This window comes from Malus sylvestris, chromosome 14 (assembly GCF_916048215.2).
Source record: "Malus sylvestris chromosome 14, drMalSylv7.2, whole genome shotgun sequence".
NCBI classification, from domain to species: Eukaryota; Viridiplantae; Streptophyta; class Magnoliopsida; order Rosales; family Rosaceae; genus Malus; species Malus sylvestris.
In genome coordinates, this window is record NC_062273.1 from 8,045,026 (window position 1) to 8,072,145 (window position 27,120).

General features: G+C 37.9%; 2 protein-coding genes across 7 annotated transcripts in view; one reads left to right on the forward strand and one right to left on the reverse strand.

The window, feature by feature from the left end:
- Window positions 1-25,716, forward strand: part of LOC126600662 (putative disease resistance protein RGA4) — a 60,344-nt gene extending 34,628 nt beyond the window's left edge. The window contains exon 2 of one of the 2 annotated variants that reach the window (XM_050267268.1): window positions 23,835-25,716. In XM_050267268.1, the coding sequence (XP_050123225.1) occupies window positions 23,835-25,504 (1,670 nt within the window). In that variant the 3' untranslated portion in view covers window positions 25,505-25,716. The remainder of the gene's footprint in view (window positions 1-23,834) is intronic. The other variant, XM_050267269.1, reaches the window with a different exon arrangement.
- LOC126600667 (uncharacterized) lies at window positions 19,543-25,416 on the reverse strand. 5 transcript variants are annotated; one of them, XM_050267276.1, is made up of 7 exons: window positions 25,293-25,416; window positions 23,081-23,170; window positions 20,747-20,790; window positions 20,603-20,665; window positions 20,425-20,497; window positions 19,914-20,033; window positions 19,543-19,827 (listed from the first exon to the last, which is right to left on the reverse strand). In XM_050267276.1, the coding sequence occupies exons 2-7, from the start codon at window positions 23,125-23,127 to the stop codon at window positions 19,590-19,592; spliced, it is 585 nt and encodes a 194-aa protein (XP_050123233.1). In that variant the 5' UTR covers window positions 23,128-23,170; window positions 25,293-25,416; the 3' UTR covers window positions 19,543-19,589. The 5 variants fall into 5 exon arrangements, 3 of the variants coding, with proteins under 3 accessions (XP_050123233.1, XP_050123232.1, XP_050123235.1); XR_007615503.1 differs by lacking the exon at window positions 23,081-23,170; XM_050267275.1 differs by lacking the exon at window positions 25,293-25,416 and having other exon boundaries at window positions 23,081-23,861.
- Window positions 25,717-27,120: the final 1,404 nt, after the last annotated feature.

Genomic DNA, 27,120 nt, shown 5'->3' on the forward strand with positions numbered 1-27,120 from the left:
TTAATTAGAAAATGAATAAAAAAATCTATAAAACTAAATATCTAAATTAAATAATAAACTATTCTTATTCGAAACGCCTTGTAATCTTCAACCAATTATGTGCTTCAATATAATTACTAGGAGTAAGCGCTATTGCTTGTTTCCAATACTTGGCGGCTTGATCGAACCAAGCCTCCGCAATTTTAGAATCTCCTTGTTGAACGACATGTTCTCTCCGGTCGGAATAGGGGGTAAATTCCTTCCCTTAGAACTGTACTTGAGAGTTTCCGACCTCATACGGCTCAGCGGTTAAATTCTTTTGGTGTCCTATTTTTTAATTACCCTATCTAATTGAATGAGATTTCTCAGAGATATATCCTTTTTTTTTCTCAAGTTAACCAAAAGAAAGAGGTTAATTGCATAAGTTTCAAACTCAAATTTTTCTTAATAATCAATTTTATCTTTTCTCCCACCTTCATATAACTAAAGCATAAGCATTTTCACTATCATTCTAATTTTCTGAAAGGTAACTATCTCGGTTTCATATATAAATTGATATAGAATCTTTGAAAAAGACCTTCCTTCATAAGAAGGAAAAGACTTACTATATTTGGGATTTGATGCTACACCGCTGCTTAATACCTTAGGGGATCAACTCTATTACATAAGTGGATTCCTAACTTTTATCTCATATCATGACATAAACAAGCAGTTCTTATTGTATCGGACCAAACCTCGCGAATTGATCTTTACGGCGCTTCTTCTATCAATTAGATCATTTATCCATAGAATAAAGTATCTAGGCATACCTATTTCTTCATATTTCGACTTTTATGAAGTTTATTTCTTTGCTACAGCTGATAAAAATCGTTGTTTTGAACGATATATATGTAGAAAGCCTACCCTTTGTTTCTAGTATTTATTAACGAATTTGTTCCTTCTTTCCTTTTTTTATTTCTATAGTGGAGATCGTCGCATGTAATGACAGATCACGGCCGACCTTCCATCACCAATAATCCAACGATTATTATTATTTAGAACAGGCAAAGCATGCTTCAAATCACGCCACACAGAAAAGTTGTATATAGTTAACTTGTTTTTTGTAAGGCGTAAGAGGAAAACGCAGACGAGCGAAAGAACCCCACAAAGAAGAAGATTGTAAAGCATCTCAGGCTCCTAGCCAAAACTAAGCAAAACAGTCAAGTTCAAAGCAGCCAAATCACGAACACCAAGCCCACCTTCATGCTTAGGTCCACACACATTATATTCCAATGAATAATTACTAACTATTGGGAAGCCAATTCCCCACACGCAAAAATATGCTTTAAAAGGCAATCTGACAATTGATAAACTAAGAAGCTATAACAAGCTTTGATAAACAAATTGCACCAATTAGAGCCGTCCAACCATTGAGAAAAGTTAACATTTTTAACCTGGAAAGCAAACTTTAATCTTATCTACCAAAGCTTGAAAATGAATTCTCCTTCACTTGCTGCAAAAAATGGGAACCCCACAGATTTGAATCATCAAAGATTCACTATGTTTAGATTACACATCTATAGACCACCAAATAAAAGCACCGAACATGTTTTCGAACTTCAAAAATTTTATTCTGGCCGATGTAAATTGTGCATGGTACTGAGTGAGAGAGAGGGAAAGAAAGGTACATAGAAAGAGAGAAGCACAATTATTATTCGGATGGTGCAGACCCTTTCAATTTACGTCGGATCTCTAGTCATGGATGACAACACTTGGGCTCTTATATATATTATTGGACGTTGGAACGTGAGGAAGAAAGGGAGAGATAAAAACCCTAAGACCTAAAGAAAACCTAGACGATTGACAGGTCACACGCCATCACTTACTGTTCAATTTGATGTATTGACGAACAAAGCCTTGATATTGCAATTATTTATAAAGAACTTTCATGAAAAGGGTTGGGCTAAATTTATTTTAACAAAAAATTATGATATACTTTTACTTAATGAAAAAGAATTAAATATTAATGAAAATCCCTTAAATTTTAATCAAAAGGATAAAAGAACTTAAATTTTAATATAAATTTAAAAAAAAAAAAAAAAAACCTAACTCGCGGGACCTTTATGTCCATCATAGACACTGTTTATGAAATTGAACACTATTTATAAAACTGAACGATTTACTACACTATCTATAAAACTGAAAGGTACTACACTATTTATTGGTCCATGAATAGTGCATAGTTCTTCGTCAACTTTCATAAATAGTGTCTAGTTATTGGTCATGTTTCATAAATAATGCCTAGTTATTGGATCAAGTTTCATAAATAGTGTATAGTAATTGGTACAATTTCATAAATAATGTCTCTTTTTTGGTCTAGTTTCATAAATAGTGCCTAGTTATTGATCCACTTTCATAAATAATGCCTAGTTCTTGGTCATGTTTCATAAATAATTTCTAGTTCTTGATCAAGTTTCATAAATAGTGTATAGTCCAGTTTCATAATAGTTTCAACCTATTGGTTTGGTTTTATAAATATTGCCACTTTCATAAATAATGCCTAGTTCTTGGTCATGTTTTATAAATAATGTTTAGTTTTTTATCAAGTTTCATAAATAGTGTATAGTCCAGTTTCATAATAGTTTCAACCTATTGGTTTGATTTCATAAATAGTGCCTAATTTTTGGTTTTGTTTTATAAGGTTTGAAACTTCGACCCTTTTTGGTCCTATAAAAGCACCTATTACGCCAAAAAACATGAACACAGAAGTGATCATTTAGATCAAAACCTTGAGAAGATTACGTTCTCAGTAATTATATTTAAAAAGTTGTTTTCAATTACCAAATTAAAATTCCCTCACATTTTTTACATACCTACAATAATAAATGTAGCTCTCCATTCAATTTCTTGATCTTGGGTGTCATCTTGGAGAAATTTTTCCTTGTGCCCGTAACACAAGTAGTACACCACGTGTTATTATGTAAGTGGTGGGAAATTTTATGTTTTATGTTATTATAAGAATCTCACCACTTATATACAGACATGTGGTATATCATCCCGTGTTCCGAGCATTTTGAAAAATCTCTCGTCATCTTGACTACTATTAGGAAACAACATCACAAAAATAAAACAGGGAAATGTAGTTTAATTTGAAGTTTTTTTTCTTATTCTAAGAAAGAAAAAAATCTCTTAATGCAACTGACAATGGAAGAAAAGAGGGAAGTGTGGAAAGGGGGAGTTGGGGTGGGTCGGGGGACGCGTCCAGCGCGAGTTGAATTTTTTGTTTTTTTATTTTATTTTATTATCTACCATTTTTATTGAAAATGAGAGTTTCCCCTTAAAACTTATTTTCTCTCACTTAAAACCCATCCTCTTTAATTTTTAAGACTTAAACCCCATTTACTAGAGTCTAACTAAGCAAATTTCCTTAACAAGCTTGGTATGTCAGTTTTTATAATTCTCGTGTTCCTAAAATACCCTCATAGATTGTAACGTAGGTGAGGGCTTGACTTATGATTAATAATAAATTTTTCATTTTAAATGTCAATTAACCTAATATTTTATTAGGCTTTGTTTTCTCAATTTTTTTTTTACCAACAATTGTTTTATATTGAAACTAACTTACCTTATTAGCATGCAATATATAATATAAATAAAAATATTATGGTGTTTTACGTTGAAACATGGACAAATAATTTGTGTCAAAAACAATTTTACAAAATATTGGGTTGTATTATTTTTCTTTTCATAGAAAATAATTTACCTATCTATATGTTAGTACCCACTTAGAATAGAAATACTGTAAAAAAAAATTACCTACCCCATAAGCGTGATATTGTAAAGAAAATAATATAGGTAAATAGTTTGTATCAAAAAAATGTGGAGGCAGATTCTCTGCCCTCCCACTTTTCGTGCTCTCCTATTTTGTGTGGTCACGGTTAAGCTACATCAACATTTTATATTATTTTTTTATAGAGATAATAAGACAAAAATGAATAATAATATAAAATGTTGACGTGGCTTAACCGTGACCACACAAACAGGAGGGCACGAAAAGTGGGAGGGCAGAGAATCTGCCTCCAAAAAAGTAGGTCAATTAGTTTGCATCAAAAGAATGTAGGTAAATTAGTTTGTAATACGTGGTTTTAAATCAGGAGCTCATTGCTCATTGCTCATTGAGCATAATTGAAGGTGCGTAATAATAATATGTGTTAATCTCAGTTTACTACTCTGAAGTTTTTTGGTTTTTAACATTTGAAGTTTTTTTCATCCCAGAGTAGTACATAAAGTCATAATTTTGGGACACTTTCAAACATCCGTTAAGTTTGCTGTTAAATCAGCCATTAACTGGTGACGTGGTGCTCACGTGGACATTGACTAGGCGTCACGTGTCATAGGGGCCCACATAAATATTAAAAAATTAAAAAAAATTAAAAATTAAAAATTAAAAAATTAGAAAAACTAACCCTAAAATTTAAAACACACCGCAGCCATCAGACCTTTTGGGATAACAATTTCATGATCTCCTCACCACCGTATCCAGTACTAGACCTGGCATTTTGGACCCGACCCGTTAACCCAACCCAACCCGACCCGTTAATATTAGTATTTGGGTGGATGCTTAAAGGGTCAGGTCGCTAACGGATGAACCCGTTAACAACCCGTTAAATAACGAGTCACTTTGAGTCAACCTGTTAGACCCGTTTGCACCCGTTAGTTGATGATGTTTTTGTAATTTCAATAAAGGCTTAACAACAAAATATAAACTCTATGGAAAAAAATAATAATAATAATTGTTAACGAGTGTTAACAGGTGAAACGAGCGACCCGTTAGCTTAACGGGTCGAGTTCGGGTGACCCGTTAGCTTAATGGGTTGGGTTGGGTTCGGGTGATCCATTAACTTAACGGGTCGGGTTCAACCTGACCCAAACCCAATAAACCCGACCCGTTTACAGGTCTATCCAATACCAGCTTTCGAAGCCATTAACCATGGGTGTGCATGCTGGAGCATTTAACCACAAGGTTAGGAAAAAAGCCGGTCCGCAGCCATCATCTGATGTTCATAACTACAGGGATCAGCGTCGCCGAACGCCGTCGCGCTACACCATCCCCCTCCTACTCCCCCAAACCCACCCTCCAATTCCCCTTCAACCCCTAAAATCCTTCCCTCACCCACCGCGACACCCACATACGCCCCCTCGCCGCTGTCGAAGCCCCATAAAATATCGAAAACCTCCGCCTCAAGAGGATGGTGATCTCCGACGAAAGCCTCGAGCTTCTTTTCAGGTAACTCTTCAATTTCAAGTCTCTGCTAAATTCTTGTGATGGACCTAATTTTATGAATCGAATTCGAAAATTTTGGATTTTGATTTTGATTATTGTTTGTACCATACTTGACCAATCCAGAAACTACCGAGCACCGATCAACGTTATACCGTCAAGGACCCAGAAGAGTTTCCTTCCAACCAGGAGGCCAATCACAGCGCGACACGTGTCGACATCAGAAGCCAATCATAGCGCGACACGTGTCAACATCAGAAGCCAATCACAACACAACACGTGTCAATGTCAAAACAAAGCTAGAAACTCTCTTCTATAAAAGGAGATCATTCTCCCACAATATTTCCTAATGTCATTTGTACTAAATCATTCACTAGTACTCACTAAAGGAGAGCTTGAACCTATGTACTCGTGTAAACCCTTCACAATTAATGAGAACTCATGTACTCCGTGGACGTAGCCAATCTGGGTGAACCACGTACATCTTGTGTTTGCTTCCCTTTCTCTATCCATTTACATACTTATCCACACTAGTGACCGGAGCAATCTAGCGAAGGTCACAAACTTGACACTTTCTGTTGTACCAAAGTCCTCACTGATCTTGTGCATCAACAATTATGATTTAGGATTTTGGAGATTTAACGAGGGGAAGGGGTGGGCCTGCAATTCTACAGGAAAGGATGGGCCTACGAATAGACAGGGACTAAGGAGTCGTTGCATCAATGAGGATGGGTCTCTCGACAAGAGAAATGGCGCCGACAGATCTAATCTGGAAGAAGAGGTGGCCGGCGGGAGTTCGTTCTTGGGTTCGAGACGACAATGTGCAGAGGGAAGGGATGATGGGTTTTGGCCGTGCGATAGAGGTGGGTCGAATTGGGAGGTGGGTTTTGGTCGGCGATCGAGATGGAGCCCTGCCTAGATCTGTACGGGTCCGCCAAAAAGACACGGTTGAAGACGGAGGAGTTGGAGGGTGAGCTGCAGTTGATGAGGTAGTTGTCTGAGGGAGTGAAGGAGGTTGTGAAGTGGAGGAGAGAGAGGAGTGTTAGAGAGAGAAAGTGGGGATTAATGGCAATGAGGGTTTGGGAGAGGGAATTGAGGGTGGGTGTGCGAGAGGGTGTGTAGAGGAGAGAAAGGAGGGAGGGGACACATTTTTTTTTTTAATTTTTTAATATTTATGTGGATCCCTATGACATGTGGTGTTTAGTTACTGTCCACATGAGCGTCACGTCACTAGTTAACAGCTGATTTAACAGCAACAAGGGACTATATCTTAACAACCTTGTTTTTTATTCTTTTGTTTTTATCATTAAATAAAGTTAGTAGATGATTTTTTTATTAAAATGCAAAGCTTTGAAGCTTTTTTCATTAATTTTTCTTTATTTATAAGTTGATATATCATATTGCAATGTTAAAAAAAATGAGTTATTAGTTTGTTATGTGACTTAAAATTGAGATCGTAAAATGTAAAAACACGAACACACTTGCTTTTTCGGACGATCAAAACCTCTGCCCTCGACTTTGAAAAATGGCGTGGAATCTTACCTCCTCCCCCCCCAAAAAAAAAAAAATCTTTAACCTCGCTGTTGTGCAGGTTCTTGAGTTTTTGAGGTTGGAATATACATTATTGTCATTTAGTTGCTTGTATTACTCCAGATCAATCAACGCCTTTTTTACATCAAAGTCCTGTCTCTGTGTACGTGCTTATTTGTTTCTTGGAAACTGAAGTTTATTAGAAGCGGTATTCTCCGATCTAGTAATTCCAACGGCGGGTGATTTCACCATCATCAAACTAGGTTGAAGTATCATAGGAATTGAACGTTTAATTAGGCACATGCAAAGCAGTTAAAGCTTGGGCACGGCGGAGGGGGCTACCACGCGGCACAACCTAACCACAACCTTTAATTAAGCAAATCGAAACAGAAGCTGCAGTATTTGTATATGCGAAAATATTAGACCAAACACGACCTAGGAAAACCAACAAGTGATTTTGCTGACAGTTTACGTCGGACAAGCAAAGGCAGGTGCTCATCCTGCTAATCAAATTTTATGCGAAAATATTAGACCCGTCTCACAACAATAAAAATCTTATTAAACAATAATCAACTTCTTGAATTTCAAGCCCTGAAGACTTAGACAGAGTGAAAACTTTGTTATTTGTCATTCAAGTTAAATGTGCAATGCTCTATACAATCTTTTAGGTGAAATCCAATTCTCAGAAGCACCAAAGAGAAAGGAAAATGCTACTCCCACCCCTCGGGAACTATCACAAGGCTACAAGTTACCCCTTAACTATTTTTCTTATCGATTTATCCCTTGAACTAGACAAGACAACAAAATAACTCATTGCCCTTAGATTTAAGAGAATTTCATCCAAATTTATGTTAAGTGGTGTCATGTGAGAAGCACGAGACACATTTTCAAGCGCAAACCTGTCTTTGAGCTAGCTCCTCCCTCTACATTCCCTTTGTGTAAAAGTCGAATTTGGCAAACAACTGAAAATAATACGGCTATTAATTAGGGACAGATATAGCAGAGATCGATGTGAAGTTGGGCTAAAAAAATGTGTCTCATGTCTCTCACATGACACCACTAAACGGAAACTTGGATGAAATTCTCTCAGATCCAACGATAGGGTGTTATTTGACTGCCTTAAACCAGTTAAGGAGAGTAAAATGGAAAGAAAAATAGGTCGACGGGTAATTGGCAACCTTGTGACAGTTTGGAGGAACAATTGGCAGCTAGGGATGGACAACAGTTATGGCAGGCGGGTAACTGCGGTTATTTATCCATAACCGTTTATTCTCATATCCGCATAACCGTTTACTCGTTGGGTAATTGCCTAAACGGTTATACACATATCCATAACCGTTTATAAATGGTTAACCATACTCATAACCGTGTACTCATTTAACCGAACCCGTTTAGTACTCGTTTACCCATTTATCATTTTTTAACCTATTTATCCTTTCTTTTTTACCATTTATTCATTTTTCATCCGTCTAAGTGTTTTTTTAACAACTTGAAAATTAAAAAAGAAAAATTTGTCATAATTTTTCTTTTCAACAATTAAACACCGTTATAGGTACATCATACATTTCCGCATTTTAATTTTTTAAGTCTTTATACCATTCCAATAATTGAAATAATAGTTTACGGACGATATTTTTAACTGTTAACAATGAAGGTATTATAAAATTTGCTAAGTATTCTTGGGTTACGAAAACTGTTAAAAGACAGTATTATTGGGTTATTTAACTCGGAATGTAAAGTATTAACATAATATAAATAATGGACCATGAAATTTAAAGTGGTTAAGGAAAACTATATTATATTAGCTACATAAATCATGCACTATAGTCAATAGTATTGATCTAAGTTTTGTCCGATAGAGAACATGGTTTGTGTTAATTTTACATATATAAAATACATGGGTAAAAGGTTACCCTTTTATAACCGCGGTTAATACTCATAACCGTCCATTTAAATTTCGCAGGTAAACGGTTATACCCATAACCGTTTATTTATCTAAATGGTTACCCATAACCGTAACCGTAAAATTTAAATGAGCGGATAACCGCGGTTACCCATAACCTATGGGTATTTGCACAGCCCTATTGACAGCTTACCCTCCTCCAGTCTACGAATTTTGATTACTGACGATTTCACCATCATCTAACTATATAAAAGGAGTACGCATTCTCCCATTTTCGTATCATTCATTTCACTTTAGAGTGATTTTAAACAAAATATTCTACTTCGATTAATCAAAGCTCAAAATGGTTTCCAACCCAAAAAGAAAAAAAAGCACAAAATGATACCAAAACATAAAGAACATCCTTGCACGTTTCATTCATTCACAAGGCAGCTTATCGATTTTAGCCACAAGGAGTAAAAAGGTAAAAACAAGAAACATTTATAAGTAGTTTCTTAAGCATCATACAACTCACTTTTACGGTTTCAGAATTAGTAATTTAAAAAGACCAACGCGATGGACTACAAATATAGGATAAATGATATTAACTGCATGCCACCGTGAAGAGTTGTCTTTGGATCATTATTCATATATTTTTTACACACATTTTTGTGGAACCTACTCTGTAATGTACTTCAACGATTCAATCGTCTATCCTTTATGTTTTACCTCAAAAAAGATCATGACACACTCCGACCTCAATCGGGGCATGCTGGCCGTCACGTAAGGGTGACATAGCCATGTGCGCTGTGTGGAAGTGATAATGATGTGAAATTGTGAATAAATAAAAACCACTATCTATTTTACCCTAGACTAGCATATAAGTACGAGTAAGGGTGTTTAGAGTATAGATACACACTCAACCAGATCATAGGTATCAAAATGCAGTCAAAAAGACTAAGTACTACTTATACATAACATAAAAGCAACCTTACATTGATGGATGTCTGTCAGAACCGTCGAAGAGACCTCGTGAGCCACCAACACCGAAGTCTACCTAGAACTTGGAGGGGCGCAAAACAGAAAATGTGAGTGGGCAAAAACAAAGCCTTTCAAAACCATTTATCTTTCCAAAAGTAATAACCCCTCACCGTAAAACCCGTATAAGTTCCCAGAAAATAATACTACAATACGTATATAAGAACCATGCTCGAGAATAATAAAACCAGATATATGCCATGTCAATCATCTCAATCATGAATAAGTAAGCCAGGTGAAATGAACTAATATAAAGAGACATATCAGCCGGAGTCACCTAACTTGACCTATATGGCTGAATCTATAGCTCAACAATCAAATCAAACCCTGCACACGAGTCGGAACCACCGAATGTGGTCTGTATGACAAGCTAGGTGTAAATAAATACACTCAAGTGCTACGATCACGTGAAGGTTGTGCAAAGTATTGCAAGTCACCTATGAGTCGGAACCACCTAAGGTGGTCTGTACGACAGGCTGGCACCTGCCTTGGATCCAAGGTGAGCGTGTGGTGCGAGAGGTGAACGATCACGTGAAGGCTAGGCCCTGACCTCGGGAGGAACACTAACACAGGGGTGCAGGATATTAATCAATAAATGTAACTCATCATAATCATACACACTACCATCACAACCATCAATATATACTCATCTGAAGCTTACCTGAGCGTCCACAGCGTCAAGCAGTACTATTCACAACTATACTAATGCATAGTCTAATATGTAATGCATACGACATGGCATTTAAAACGTAAAAACCATGTAAACAATTTATGGGAAAACATAAGGCATATATACGCATATATATAAAACCAAAAGCCCACTCACTAGTATGTAGCCAGGTCGTAACCCCTAAGTCTCGCCTAGTTGCACTCGTCCTCTGGAAACATCTCACCTATATGTGAAACAACTTACATCGTTAGCATATTCCGTCAAAGTTGACGCAATATTCCCCTTCCTTCTTCGATGATTCGCCGAATTCCAACGCCGACTGTCGCTGCACTCGCCGGTTTCTATTTGAAGTCCTAAATTCGACAAAAAATGACCAGAAAAATCCTTGAAAAATCGGCTACTCCTTTCTAAGTCTCAATAGCAAGTAAAACCTCGACGATCATGTCGAGAAAACAGGGTACCCCTCCAGAGCTTCTAAGTTCTCGGGTTCCCGTGAACTGTTCTTCGTCCCAAAGGTATCACTAGACTCGTGGAGCCACAAGGAAAACAATAGTGACCTCCAATCACTCGATCTGTGAGTTTTAGAAAGGTTTTGAAAGCTTTGAGCTCAGGTTGTACGGAAAAAGAGAGTTCGAGAAAAAGAGAGAGTGTGGGAGGTTTTGGCACGTCTATATGTGTGTGTATTGGTCACGGGAATGGGTGGAAATAAGAGAAGCAAGGCCTTGATTAGGCCATGAGGTTTAAAACTAGCAATTGGTCCAATAGCAAACCCAAAATTCTAATTGGACCCAAGCACATAACAGATGTGGTGATTGGTTCATTTCCTTAGCCCAATTTACACCTTCGTTTATTTGTAACATTTTCGTTACGAACCCAATTTAAACCTAACTCACGTCATAGCGCTCGTGACATCAAGCATGACTTAATTACGTCAACGGAAAAATAATTTAAAACCATATGCATACATCCACATCACAACGCCCCGAGGTCATAATCGTCATTTCCACGCTTTCTAGGATAAAATATATTTTAATTCGGGACGGATCGTCACAACCTACCCCCTTTTAAGAAAATTTCATCCTCGAAATTTCATACATTAACATAACAACCACTAATAACCATAAAACAAGCGTGGATACATATCTCGCATACGATCTTCCGTTTCCCAAGTGGCTTCCTCTACCGAGTGATTCCTCCACAAAACTTTCACCATGCACACAGTTTTGTTCTTCAGAACCTTATCTTTCCAATCCAATATCGTCATTGGCTCCTCATCATATGTCAAATCTGGATTAATTTCTAATGGCTGAGGAGGTTTCACGTGTGATGGATCAGAAACATAATGACGAAGCATGGAGACATGAAAAACATTGTGCACCTTAGATAATTTTGGAAGCAACTCAAGTTTATAAGCAACTTCACCGACTCGCTCGGTGATCTGGTATGGTCCGATGTAGCAAGGACTTAACTTACCTTTCTTACCAAACCGTACAACGCCTTTCCACAGGGATAACTTCAAAAATACCCAATCTCCCACGTTGTACACCCTATATGTGGCGTGTTTGTCAGCAAGACTCTTTTGTCGATTCTGGGCCGCTTTCGAGTTAGATTTAATTACCTGAATATTCTGAGTAGTTTTGTCCACAATATCTAGGCCCATTAATGCTCTCTCACCAACTTCTGACCAACAAAGAGGGGTACGGCAAGATTTACCATATAATGCCTCGAAAGGTGACATCTCGATGCTGGAATGGTAGCTATTATTATAATCAAACTCCATCAAATCCAAACACTTATGCCAAGCGTCACCAAACTGCAATACCGAAGATCTCAACATATCTTCTAGCGTTTGAATAGTCCTCTCAGATTGCCCGTTCATCTGAGGATGATAAGCAGTACTATAAAGCATTCTTGAACCAAGAACTTCCTGAAATGCCACCCAGAACTTCGAAGTGAACTGAGGATCCTGATCAGAAATAATGCTAACCGGAACCTCGTGGTATTTAACAATCCCTGAAATGAACAACTCAGCTAATCAGCTTAAGGAATAGTTTTCTCGAATTGGTATGAAGTGTGCTGACTTAGTAAACGATCCACTATCACCCAAATGTCGTCATAACCATTCCACGTACGAGGAAGCTTGTACACGAAATCCATAGTAATATTTTCCCATTTCCATTGGGGAACTGGAAGTGGCTGCATCAACCCAAAAGGTTTCTTTCTCTCTGCTTTAACCTGTTGGCAAATCGCATATCTACTCACATATTCGGCAATCTCCCTTTTCATGCCCGACCAATAGTAGAAAGGTCGAATCGTGTGATAATGATACATTTTAGTACTTCCAGGATGCATTGCATAGGCTGAAACATGCGCCTCATCAAGAATATTTTTCTTTAGTTCAGCAATATTCAGCATGTACATCCGTTTCTCCTGCATAAGCATGCCATCAGATTCTCGAATCCTGAGATCTTTCTTTTTCCCTTGTGATACTACCTCAATTAATTCCTGAGTTTCTTCATCATTCACCTGAGCCTCGAGCACATGATAAATCAAAATTGGCCTAACTTGAAAGTTAACAGGTAAAGCTTCTTCTTGATCTTCCACCCCTAACTTCACTCCAGTAGACCTCAAATCTGTGAGAAGAGGAATACGGCAAGCATATAAAGCATTACTTTGGCCTTGAGATTTCCTACTAAGCGCGTTTGCCACCACATTTGCACGACCAAGGTGATACTCAATCGTGCAATTATAATCCCTGAGCAATTCTATCAACCTTCGTTGTCGAATATTAAGATAAGATCTCTCTGGGTGAAAAGATACTGAAGACTCTTATGATCTGTAAAAATCTTACACTTTTTCCCCATATACGTAATGCCTCCAAATCCTCAAGGCAAAGATAATGGCTGGTAACTCAAGATCATGCAGAGGATAATTCATCTCATGAGGCTTCAACTGTCGTGAAGCATACGCAATCACCCTACCATTCTGCATCAACACACAGCCTAACCCATTCAAGGAAGCATCGCTATAAATCTCAAAGTTACCACTGTTATCTGGAAGTTTCAAAACAGGTGCATGAGTGAGACAATACTTTAACTGCTAGAAACTCCGTTCACAATTATCGTCCCACTCAAATTTAACATCTTTCCTCGTCAACCTTGTCAGTGGTAATGCTATGGCTGAGAAATCTTTAACAAACAGTTTATAATAACCTGTCAAGCCCAGAAAACTTCATACCTCAGTGACGGTTCATGGTTGGTCCCAATTTTCAACGACAGCTACTTTCTGAGGGTCCACCTGAATACCCTGGGCCGATATTACATGCCCCAAAATGCCACTTGATCTAACCAAAATTGGCATTTGTTAAACTTAGCATACAATTGGTGTTCCCTCAATTTCTTCAAAACCAACGTGAGATGTCGAACATGCTCCGCTTTAGACTTAGAATACACCAAGATGTCATCAATAAAGACCATAACAAACCTGTCTAGGTACTGCTTAAATACTCAATTCATCAAATCCATAAAAGCTGTAGGTGCATTAGTTAACCCAAATGGCATCACGAGGAATTCGTAATGACCATATCGAGTCCTAAAAGTTGTTTTAGGAACATCTTCACTTCTAATCTTTAATTGATAATACCCAGAAATAAAATCAATCTTGGAGAACACACAGGCACCTCAAAGCTGGTCTAATAAATCACTATACGCGGCAACGGATAACAGTTTTTAATTGTTACCCGATTTAGCCATCGATAGTCGATACACAGCCTCAAAGTCCCATCTTTCTTCCATACAAATAAAACTGGAGCTCCCCAAGGTGAAGTACTAGGCTGAATAGAACCTTTATCAACCAATTCCTGCAACTGTGTTTTTAATTCTCTCAACTCAGTAGGAGCCATTCGATATGGAGTTAAGGAAATAGGATTAGTACCTGGAAGTAAATCAATAGTGAAATCCACTTCTCGATCTGGCGGTAGTCCATGTAAATCCTCAGGAAACACGTTAGGGAAATGTCTGACTACCCGGACATCCTCCACACGGCTGGGAGTATCATCATTCACTACCACGTGAGCCATATACCCCTGATAACCTTTCCTCAATAACTTCTTAGCTCTCACGGCAGAGATAATGTTGTGTCTCAATCCACCACACTCGCCCACGAATGTAACCACAGGCAAGCTTGGACGATGAAAAGTGACTGTTTTCTCATAACAATCTAACTGAGCACAATTGTAATGTAACCAATCCATACCCAGAATAACGTCAAAATCAACAATATCCAGTGGAACGAGATTAACTGGCATAACGACATCTTCCACTAAAACAGGACATGCTTGATATACCCAGCTAACGTAACATGTCTCACCTCTAGGCATCGAAAACTCTAACTCATAACCGAGAAGTGTGGCGTAAGGTTGCGTTGTCTGAGCAAACATATGAGAAATCACAGAATGTGTGGCACCACAATCAATCAATACTCTAGCAAAATGGCCAAGAATATTCAACGTACCCATAATAAGATCAGGATTATTTTGAGCATCCTGCAGAGTGATATGGTGAACATGGCCCAGTTGTCGTCCTCCACAACCTCTGTTAGCTTGGTTTCCACGTCCATGTATACCTCGTCCCTGACTAGGCTGGTTAGGCTGTCTCGATGATCCTGCACTGCTAGAAGCAACTTCAACATTCTGGGACTGTCCTCCAGGAAACCATTGTGATCCACCAGCTGAATATGGCGGATATGAAGTATAACCTCCTAGATACTGAGCGTAACCACTCTGTTGATACGGATCGTGTGGGTATTGATACTGGCCTCCAGAGTATGGAGTTATATCACCTTGATAATGATAGGCTCCCCCGTGACCCGTCTGGGTAAAACCATTAGACCCTGGAATCTACTGGATAGGAACTGGTGGTGGCAAGGCAGATGGTTAAGATTTTTGTTGGTTTTGCGGGCACTAAATAGCCCGGTATCCCATCTAACCACAAGTAAAACATCCTCTACTGCCCTGTCTATACTCTCCAAAATGTCGACTATTACATCTACGACAAAATGGTCTACCATAACCACTAAAATCTCTCTGTCTCTGAAAGCGAGAACCACCTGAAAACTGACCACCACTCCCGCTGCGCAGTGGAACTCAAACCCCCACTAGAAGAACTGGAACTAGTACCACTTCTTTTAAAACTCTGCGTCTTGCGAGGTCCCTGAGATGACTGGCCTTTATCTTTACTATCATTTTTCTTTTGGTTATTATCTTTTTCTTCCTTTACATCACTATCACTGGGCATATTTTCCGAATCCTCAATCCTTAGTAAAATCTCATAAAATCCTGGTATGTCAAACAGGGAGTCGTAGTCGCCATAGAGCGCCACTTCTTTATAGTACCCAACTTAAATCGTTGAAGCATCTCGACATGATTCTCAGCAATCTTCGGACAATAACAAGACAATCAATAAACTTCCGATAATACTCATTAGTTGACATCTTTCCTTACTTTAAACGCATGAATTATTGCTTCTTACGATCTATATACTCTGAAGGTACAAATCTTTTCTGGAATAACTGCTTAAAAATCTCCCAGTCTGCAACTTCCTCTGGTGACAACTGAAAAGATTCCTGCCTTCACCAGGATCCAGGTTCCTCACCCAAAAACCAAGTAGTCGTCTCGACCCACCTATCATCAGGGAGATTTCCCTGTCGCTGCATCAATCGAAAAGTTTTCTCGACATGATTGAGCCAACGCTCAGCTCCCTCGGGTCCCTCAGTATCAACAAAGTGATTCAACTTCAAATTATATACCGTCACCAAAGGTGTCTTCTAGGGAGGACGAAGTGAGGACTGAATGGCACTAGTAATAACCTCCCAAAGTTGGGTAATATCAGGGAAATTAGACTCATACGGAACACGTGGCTCTCTATGAGGCGGCATGGTTCTGACATAAGACATCAAATTTATTAGAATACTCACAAAATACGCAGGACTGCCAAACCTAAGCTCTGATACCAAACTAACACACCCCGACCTTAATCGGGGCATGCTGGCCGTCACCCTCAATCGGGGCATACTGGCTGTCACGTGAGGGTGACGTAGCCATATGCGCTGTGCGAAAGTGATAATGATGTGAAATTATGGATAAATAAAAACCACTATTTATTTTACCCTAGACTAGCATATAAGTACGAGTAAGGGTGTTTAAAGTATAAATACACACACTCAACCAGAGCATAAGTATCGAAATGCAGTCCAAAAGACTAAGTACTACTTATATAGAACATAAAAGCAACCCTACATTGTTGGATGTCTGTCAGAACTACCGAAGAGACCTCGTGAGCCACCAACACCGAAGTCTACCTAGAACTTGGAGGGGCGCAAAACATAAAATGTGAGTGGGTGAAAACAAAGCCTTTCAAAACCATTTATCTTTCCAAAAGTAATAACCCCTCACCGTAAAACCCGTATAAGTTCCCAGAAAATAATACTACAATACATATATAAGAACCATGCTCGAGAATAATAAAACCAGATATATGCCATGTCAATCATCTCAATCATGAATAAGTAAGCCAGGTGAAATGAACTAATATAAAGAGACATATCAGCCGGAGTCACCTAACGTGACCTGTACGGCTGAATCTATAGCTCAACAATCAAATCAAATCCTGCACATGAGTCGGAACCACCGAATGTGGTCTGTATGACAAGTTAGGTGCAAATAAATACGCTCAAGTGCTACGATCACGTGAAGCTTGTGCTAAGTATTGCAAGTCACCTACGAGTCGGAACCACTTAAGGTGGTCTGTACGACAGGCTGGCACCTGCCTTGGATCCAAGGTGAGCGTGTGGTGAGGGAGGTGAACGATCACGTGAAGGCTAGGCCCTGGCCTCGGGCCTAGCACTAACACCGGGGTCAACAGAAAAAATGAAAACGAAATTTTAAGGACGGGTGTCACAAATAAACTTAAAACCCATAAAAAACTTGAACAAACGCAAAAAACCAAGGAAAGAACAGAAAATATGAGAGTGAGTATTAGAGAAAATGTTTACCGGATCGTCCTTGAAAGTTAGGATTTCTGGGTTTTTAGTCTAAAAGAATAAGTGCGTATTCTTCCTCAGTGCAATGTTTGAGAGAGAGAGTGATGGAAGGTACCTAAGGCCACAAAATGAATAGATAGAAAAAACAATGTGTGGACGATGGGACCAAAAAAAAGGGATATTGAATAAAGAGGGATAATACTGACCGGTTTGTGTAAATCCTAACATTTATTTTTCCGGATTGCCAGTTTCAGATGAAGAAATCATACAGAAAAGGCGTGGAGGAGGGTGGTTTGTACGGAAGACAAAAATGAGTTGAGAAAATCATCCAATTTTCCCTTTTGTATGCTCTATGGGGATCGAGAACATGCGATAAATGGCGGTTCCATGTTGAGTCTGTCAACCGCTGCAGTTGTTGCTCTGATCGTGCGATAGATGGTTTCCGTCTTTCTATCTTTGAGTGTTTCTTCACACAATGTGATCCAAAGGTGAAAATGAACTTAAAGTGTGAGTATCTATCCAATGGTTGTGAATTAATGTCGTTGAGAATTCGGTATTATTACGTTTTTAACCCTATTTTTTAGACAATTATTTTTTGGTTTTTCGTGTACGAAGTGAGGGCATTTTAAGCATTTCTGAATGCTTCACCAAACTGGCCTTCTCCCTTTATATATATAGATATAGATAACATCTTTTCCAAAAACAATTCCCTTACTTTCCGATCTTTTCTTCTTCATCCTCTCCTACCAGCTTTTCTATTTCTGAAACTTATCTCCAACTTGATGTTGATATATACATATATATACATACATGATACATACACACACACACACACACACATATTCCTATCAATTGCACCAGTCAAATAACTGGGCTTCTGTCACAACTTTTTTTATTGGGAATTTTAACGAAAAGTTAGCGGTATTGTTCACTTTAACAAAAAACTATATTTTTACACTAAAAAGTCAATCATGGTATTATTCATTTTACCCTTTATTTTGTCCTTATTGTTAAAACTCAGAGTGTTCAAACCATTTTCATTATTATTATTATTTTTTATTTCATTCTCTTATTGCTTCCTGAACCCTTTATTTCCGCACATAGCTTCGTACCCCATGGAACTCACCGTCACTGCTATGGTGCTTTGGTAATTCCTTCAATTTTCACACCTGTGTATATTATTTTGTATCCATGGAAATCATGTATGGTTCTTGTACTCTAAAAATATACCAAACCAGCCCTGAAGATGCTTAGTAGACTATAACTCTTAACTACCAAATTCCTTGAAAGTCTAAACCAGAGAAAATCATTAAGATGAGGGGCACGGAAAAAATGAGAATGAAACATAGTTAGATGCAAAAAACTAATGATTGATGAGACAGAAAGAAAATTATAACCGTTAAGTTTTATTTATATCTAATGATTGATGAGACCGAAATAAAATTATAACAGTAAAGTTTTATTTATATTTAATTTATCTTTTCAGGAAAATAGAAATAAAATTAATTGCCATGTTTACTTACATCTCAACCATTAAAAGTGGACTAATCTAATAGTTCAAAACTCGTGTCAAAAATGTGGTGTCACCGTGCCACGAAACCGCTCCCATATATATACATATACACACACACACACACACACACTAACAATGGTGCACGCGTGTTGCTGCGGAATTGAAAATTATATGTACAACATATTTACAATCCTATTTACACATAATATCTTAATCAGCATTTAATTGAAATGAATAATTAGTGACTTACTCAATAAGGTCCGAGTACTTTTCACTTAGCCAAGAGTAATGGCCTGCATGAGGAAAGCTGAAGATGGTGACATCAAATTTCTTCCATTGGAGACAGGATGGATGTCCATCTCATATACATCAACTTCATGCAACACCAAGAACCCCATCCTTGTTTGCTCTTCCAAATATGACCAACTGCTTCAATGTTTTGCCTACAAAGAACCTAGAACATCAAATCGATTAATCTTGGACCAAATTAAACAAATTTAAAGAACCCCAAAATTTAATTTGTAGCCCAAAAAATCAGAGGAACAGTAATCGTGACATTTGATGAGTACATATATGAAAAATTTACCTGAAGATTGAAACTTTCATCAAATAAATCACTAAAAAGCAGAAAATTAGAGAAACCCAAAATTATAAATTGCATAAAATTAGATCATCCATTTCAGTCATGCGTAAATACACCATCAAACATAACAAATTTGCCTATATGACGGTGATACACAAAGTAATTGTTCAGATTCAAACCACACACAAAGCACTTGTAGCTCCCAAGTAGACATATATCACATTCTGATGTTTGCTTCTTGACTTTGTCCCTGGACTCCTGATTAATGTGATCTCCTTCAGTGGTGCATGAGTTTTTTTTTCTCCAAAGTTGCTTCCTTAAACATCCCTCTTTCCTAAAAAAAAACCCAAAACATATCATATTAAGCATCAACGCTATTAATACTTATTAAAGAAATTGGTCACAACAGGTTTCACATACATTAATTCTAAACCTAAAACGCTTCGGATTTGTAGGCTTTGGTTTCCTATACTTCTCCCCATGAGCATTGCTGGCAACAGATGTGGAGTTTTCTTTCTGAATCTTATCTGCTTGATTGACCTATACATCATTGTTCAAGTGTTAACAGGCATAAAAAACCGTAAGGGAGAAATGAACAAACATAAACACTATAAAGATACATTATTCTCATATAATTTGTAGCCTTCTTCAAGGCCTGGAATTATACAACTATTTTTTCCACTAATAGCTCTTATTTACATCTTTACTAGATTTGCATCACTTCTTTTACATTAATAAAATTAGAGGATTGCACATGCTTCTTTTTGGATGCCAAAATTTTTTTTTTTCAATTATTCTAGTTCCTTGTTGTTGAATGGGATTCTAAGCTTCAGATTTTGAAAACGGAGAGTTTTGAAAAACCTCAGAGCTAACACCAATGAGCTTAAACATAACAGATGAGAGCTAATGAGATAGAGCTAAGCTACTTCACCACTTCCATAAGTCCACGTCTCCACCCAAGCCTAGACATCCCAACATTGCCCAGATAGGTGTCCCATCTTGACCTGCAAGATTTACACAGAATTGCAAAATTGGAAGAGGTTTAAGAATGAACAGATTGTAAAACGCAAAACTTATAGCAGCAAATTGGGTTGCAAGTGAGCACTAACCATCATGAATAAAAAATGGGTACACAAAATTGGCAAGAGATAAACTTGTTTCCTGAAACGCAGCTATGAGTGACGACGATCAATCTCTCCATTTTTTACACAATTAAACTTGAACATGTGCATAACCAAGGTTTGGAATCCTACTGAAATCAGGAATAGGCCCTTGTAAGTTGCAGTTCCTCAAACTCCTGAAAGAAACAACAAAAACACAAAGATATTCAATCTTGACATGATTCGTCGTGTTAAATATTAAGAGTTACTTCTCGATTGTCATTCCAAACAACCACCACCATCACCTAATGTGATATAACTTCGGATAGAAACGGGAGATATTCCCTACACAGTGGTTGGAAATATGTGTTTCCCAACGAAAACTATGATTGCCTCTATTAATCACAAATCTTTTGGATTTACACCTCCGTAGTTGGAGCTTTAAATCTGATGTATGAATAAATAGAGATTGTAGTCCTTAAATCACACATTTTTACCTTTAAACTTACTAAAAGACATAGAATCAGAAGCAACACTTACAACTTGAATAGTTTAGACATGTTGCTATATGAATCTAGAATTGTAGTCCCACCAAAGTTGTTGTCACCAGAGGCGAAAAAAATTAAATAGAAGAGAAAAAAAAATCTCAAAATCCAATTAAAATGAACAACGAAAATCCCAAATCACATAACCAAAATAAATAAATAAATAAAACCAACATGCATGAAAGAGAAATAATCAGCGAAAGGAAGGGAATCCATTTGCAAAGAAGGTTTTTGTTTATGAACCTCAGTAATTAGATGTTGTTAACAGCAAGGCGAAGAGCAGAACGTAGCCCAGGAAAATTGAGCCAAAGCTGAGAAAATCGAATCTTGTGAACAGGAAGGCGAGGAGCAGAACGAAGCCGAACAAAATCAAACCCAAGCTTCAGAAAACTAATCTGAATTTTGGTATCTAGATTTTGAAGGGTGCGAACACAGCTTGAATCAGCCAGATGAAGACAAAAATTAAGAGGCCACAGTCGAAATAGAAGCTTGATTGATGATGATTTCTGTTGAGAGTTGTCCCACATCGATGAGAGACAATGTTTGCTATGTGCTTATATAGTCTTGGGTTACTCTTCATATTGCCAATTGGTTTTATGGTGGAACCTAAATTTCATCATGGTATCAGAGCGGGTTGTCTTCGTGTGAAGCCAAACGGCCACTCGTACCCCACGTCACCCAGTTGTTGTCCATGTGTAGGCTTGAAAATCCGCCACACGTGCGGGGGTTGAGAGTTATCCCACATCGTGGTGAGGGACAAGGTTTGCTATGTGATTATATGGTATTGGGCTACTCTCCATATTATCAATTGGTTTTATGGTGAAACTCAATTTCATCAATTTCTATGGTTTCAAGGGTGTCAACACAAGCGGAATCAGAGTGATGGCAAAAACGGATAGCGAGAAACAAACAGAAAAATCCAGAAGACACAACCCAAATAGAGGGTGATTCGATGATGGACGCATGGAGTGAATGGGCAAAACAATCATTCGACTATACAAAAGTGGAAACAGCAAGAAAGACAGAGGAAAAATGGAAGGGTAAAAACGTCCACACACTGGTCATCCACAGTAACCAGGCACTTGAAAATCCGCCACACGTGTGGGGGTTGAGAGTTGTCCCACATTGTGGTGAGGGACAAGGTTTGCTATGTGATTATATGGTCTTGGGGTACTCTCCATATTATCAATTGGTTTTATGGTGAAACCTAATTGCATCAATTTCTATGGTTTCAAGGGTGTCAACACAGGCAGAATCCGAGCGGTGGCAAAAACTGATACCGAGAAACAAACAGAAAAATCCATAAGACACAACCCAAATAGAGGGTGACTAGATGATGGACGCGTGGAGTGAATGAGCAAAACAGTCATTCGACTGTAAAAAAGTGGAAACAGCAAGAAAGACAGAGGAAAAATGGAGGGGTAAAAACGTCCACACACTGGTCATCCACAGTAACCAGGCCGGTTGAGTTTTAGTATACACGATATATATATACTCACACACACACACACACATACATACATACATACATACATACATACATATCAAATAAGTTTATTTGAGGGACACTTTGTGGTTTTAACAATCCATATGTGTGTATATATATAGCTACAGTAAGGGTGTGTTGGGACAAAATTGAGGTTTTAACAATCCATATGTGTGTATATATTTATTTCTTGTGTGTGAATGCATCTGAGCAAAAAGTTAGGGGAACTCATAATGTGCTTGGACAAAAGCAAAGCAAAGTATCACACATAATGATAAGAAACCAGTTGGAACTATCTCAATTCCCACGCAAGAAATATACCTTATCATAAGAATGAATCCATTGCTTTTTATATACCTTATCATAAGGAAGCATCATCATCATCATTATTCATACTATCTCAATTCCCCTGCACTCACCTTATCAAGAAAGAAAAAAGGCAAGAAGATGGCTGACCTTGCATTTCCGTTGGCAAGCAGACTCATTGAAAAGCTCACCTCCATTGCTTCTGAGGAGATTTGCTTGGCGTGGGGAGTTAAAGCGGATCTGCAAAAGCTTGGATACACCATGTCCATCATCAAAGACGTGCTCTTAGATGCCGAAGAGAAGCAGAAACATAATAAGCAGCTACGCAGTTGGCTACAACAACTTAATGATGTGTTCCTTGATGCAGAGGATCTGTTGGACGAGTTTGAGTGCGAAGCTTTGCGAAGACAAGTGGTTCGTGGCAGTGGCACAACTAGAAAGGTACGCCGTTTCTTTTCCCGCTCTAATCCAGTTGCATTCCGCTTGCGAGTAGGTCATGAAATTAAGGACATAAGAGAGCGGTTACACGAGCTTAAAGATGATAAGAATTTTTCTGATCTTCGCACTGTTCATCATCACCCTCATCTCGGTGACCATGTGAGGGGGAACAGGAATACAACCCACTCCTTTGTCCATGCTTCGGAGGTTATTGGTAGAGAAACAGAAAAAAATGAAATTGTTGATCTTCTAATGGTACAGGGCGATGATCATCAAGGTGGGGATAATAGGAATGTGTCTATTATTCCTATAGTGGGATTGGGAGGTTTAGGGAAGACCACACTTGCCAAGTTGGTGTACAATGACGAGAGACTCGTTGGGAGTTTTGAATTAAGAATGTGGCAGTATGTGTCAGTCGACTTTGATGTTACTAGATTGACGAAAGAGATCCTTGGCTCTGCATTAGGTACACAGATCAGTGAAGGGTTGTCTCTGGATCAGTTGCAAGCACAACTACGAGATGCTTTAAAGGATAAAAAATTTCTGCTTGTCCTGGATGATGTGTGGAATGAAGATCGTATCAAATGGAGCGAGTTGAGAGATTTGTTGATAGAGGGGGCCAAGATAGGATCTAAGATTTTGGTGACGACACGGAATATCTCAGTTGCTTCAATCATGAGCACGGTTGGAACATACATAAATTTAGAAGTTCTCTCTTTTGAGGATAGTCTGTCTTTGTTTGTAAAGTGTGCATTTGAAGAAGGACAAGAAAGGCAACATCCAAGCCTCTATGAAATGGGAAAAGATATTGTAAGAAAGTGCGGAGGGGTTCCCTTAGCTGTGAAAACCTTAGGGAGTCAACTTTACTCAAAGACCGATGAGCGTCAGTGGAAATTGATTAGAGATTCTGAGATATGGGAATTAGAACAAGAGGGAGATGGTCACATTCTACCTGCTTTGAAACTGAGTTATACTCAATTGCCCTCTCATTTGAAGCAGTGCCTTGCTTGCTGTTCAATTCTTCCAAAGAATTACAGTGAATTTGATAGCAGGGAATTGATCAATAATTGGATGGCACATGGAATCCTTGAATCTCGTGATCATGGGAATATGGAGTTGGAAGATGTTGGTGAGCTATATTTCAAAGAGTTATGGGACAGATCTTTCTTTCAAAATGTTAAAGATTACACTTTCCGCTATAGATTTGATATGCACGATGTCATCCATGACCTTGTACAATCAGTCGCACAAGGTGAGAGTTTTATAGTAGACTCTGCAGGCACCAAAGGCGTCTCTGAAAATGTTAGACATCTAACATTTTTGGAAGTTGGCCAAAACGTTTCAACAACCTTGCAAAAGTTGAACAAAGTGCGGACTATACAAGTAGAGAGTTGTGAAAATATTGATGAATCCTTCCTCAGCACTTGCATTTCAAGATTCAAATATCTGCGAGTGCTTAAGTTAACCAATGCATCTTGGGAATTGTTGCCGAGTTCCATTGGTTCTTTGAAGCATTTGAAAACTCTGAGTCTCAGTAGATGCGTGAATCTTGAAGAGTTGCCTAGAGACATGAGGAAGTTGATCAGCCTTAGATACCTTGATTTTACCACAAAGCAATCAAGTTTTCCAGATAATGGAGTGGGATGTTTGACATCACTTCGAAATCTTTCTATTTTTGAGTGCAGTTATCTAACTTGTTTGCCTCGTGATACAAGTTATCTTGCGTCATTACGCACTCTGATGATAGGAAATTGTAAACAACTTGATTTGGTGATGGAAAACTATCAAGGAATTCCACTAAGGTTCCAAAAATTGGGGATTCGGAAAGTACCACGAATGGCGACATTGCCTGAATGGTTTCAAGGAGCCACAAACACACTACAAGTCTTGGTTATTAGGGATTGTGAGAACTTGGAGTCATTACCTGGGTGGTTGACGAGTTTCACATCGCTTAGAAGGCTTGTCCTCACTTCATGTCCCAAACTGTTGTCTTTGCCAGATGAGATGCATCGCCTCACTGCCTTAACAGAAGTTCGGATCAGAAATTGTCCTGATCTGGAGAGGAGATACCAGCGCGACACAGGAGAAGATTGGCCAAAGATTTCTCATGTTCCAAATGTTTATTTTTTGGATTGAATCATGGGCGCTGTCTTTAATGCCGGCAGCCTCTTAGTGTCTCTGTTTGTGTTTGTGTTTGTTTTTGTATAGTCTAATATTTTCTTGTTTCTGGGTTGCTTGTATTTTGTTCCAGCCGATGTAAATTATGTTAGTGTATTATTTCAGTAGTAGAAACATGTTAGATTTATTGTAATATTACTCCATTTCAATCGACCTTTTTTTACATCAAACTCCTTCCTTATCAGTCACCCTATTTTGCTTGCTTATTTGTTTCTTTGGAAGCTCTATTTTTTCAGAAACGGAATTCTCTGATCTAGTAGTTCCAACTGTTGGTTGGTGATTTCACCGTCACCAAAGCCGTTCCATTGTTACAACTAGCAGTTAAAGCTTGGCCATGGCGGAGGCGGCTTCCCTGTTAGTTTTCGGCTGACCGGAAGATTTAACTAAGCAAATCGAAAGCTTTAATTTTGCTGACAGTTTACATCAGACCAGCAAAGCTAGGTGCTCACACATGAACAAGATAGACCATCAAATTTTAGGGACAAATATTACATCAGACCAGCAAAGCTTTTGACTAAAAACTGCATCTTTAGCACGGATCTGCGCAAGTTACGAAACCCAGGTAAAAATAAATTCACTTGTGTTCTGCATTGCTCACCACCTCACTTGGCAAATAGCTTCTACGAAGAAAGGGAAAGTAAAAGAGGACATGGTGGCTTTGCTGACTGGCTATCTTACTAAGCCCATAAAGCCTAGGCCCAAGTTGTTGAAGAAAGGCAACGAAAAACCAAGGGTCAAGATTGAAGTGAGAATTCTACAATGTCGGACAAATCAATTCTATTTTTCGCGTCTCTCTCTAAGAAAAGAAAAATGCAAAATTTCTTTCTATGTTTGGTAAGAATAGCAAAGTATAGAAAATATCATTTTATGGGATATAATGGGTATTTTAAAATTGTTAGATCATCTCTAACTCTTGGTTAAAACCTAAAATTTTTAACGCAGATTTTTCTGCTCCAACCCTTCTGGGTTAAATTTTTAATCCGACATTATTAAAAAATGAATTTAGGATAATTTTTTTTCTTAAAGTAACTTAAAAAAAGTAATATTATGTAGCCTATTCTAATTTAATTTTATGAACATCTTAACCTAAAAATATTTAGGTTCCGATAAATATTGAAAAATCACTAAACCAACACCATGAAACTCGTGGAATGCTATGAAAGAATATGAAACCCATGAAAAAAAAAATTTATTTTTTTTAAATATTTTAGATTGATCGTTAGATCTGTTTTTTTATTTTTTATTATTATTTTTACAGTTGAATTTAATTATATTAGATATTAACTTTAGGATTTAATTAATTTATAAATATAATACTAAAAAATTACACATATGGTGATTAAGCCCACTAACCCACGGAGAATCTTGGTCTGGATTTGCCTCAGAAATGAGTTTTGGGTTAAAACTCATATTTGGCCTAATGGTTGGAGCAAGTTAGGGTGAGTTTAAAACCTAAAAATTGAGTTTTAGTCCAATGGTTGAAATATGCCTTACTGAAGCCAAATTTGTTATAAAGGAAGTTAAAAGGGAAATTTGGAAAACTAGCTAAAATTTAGACCATGAATAGAGTTTTA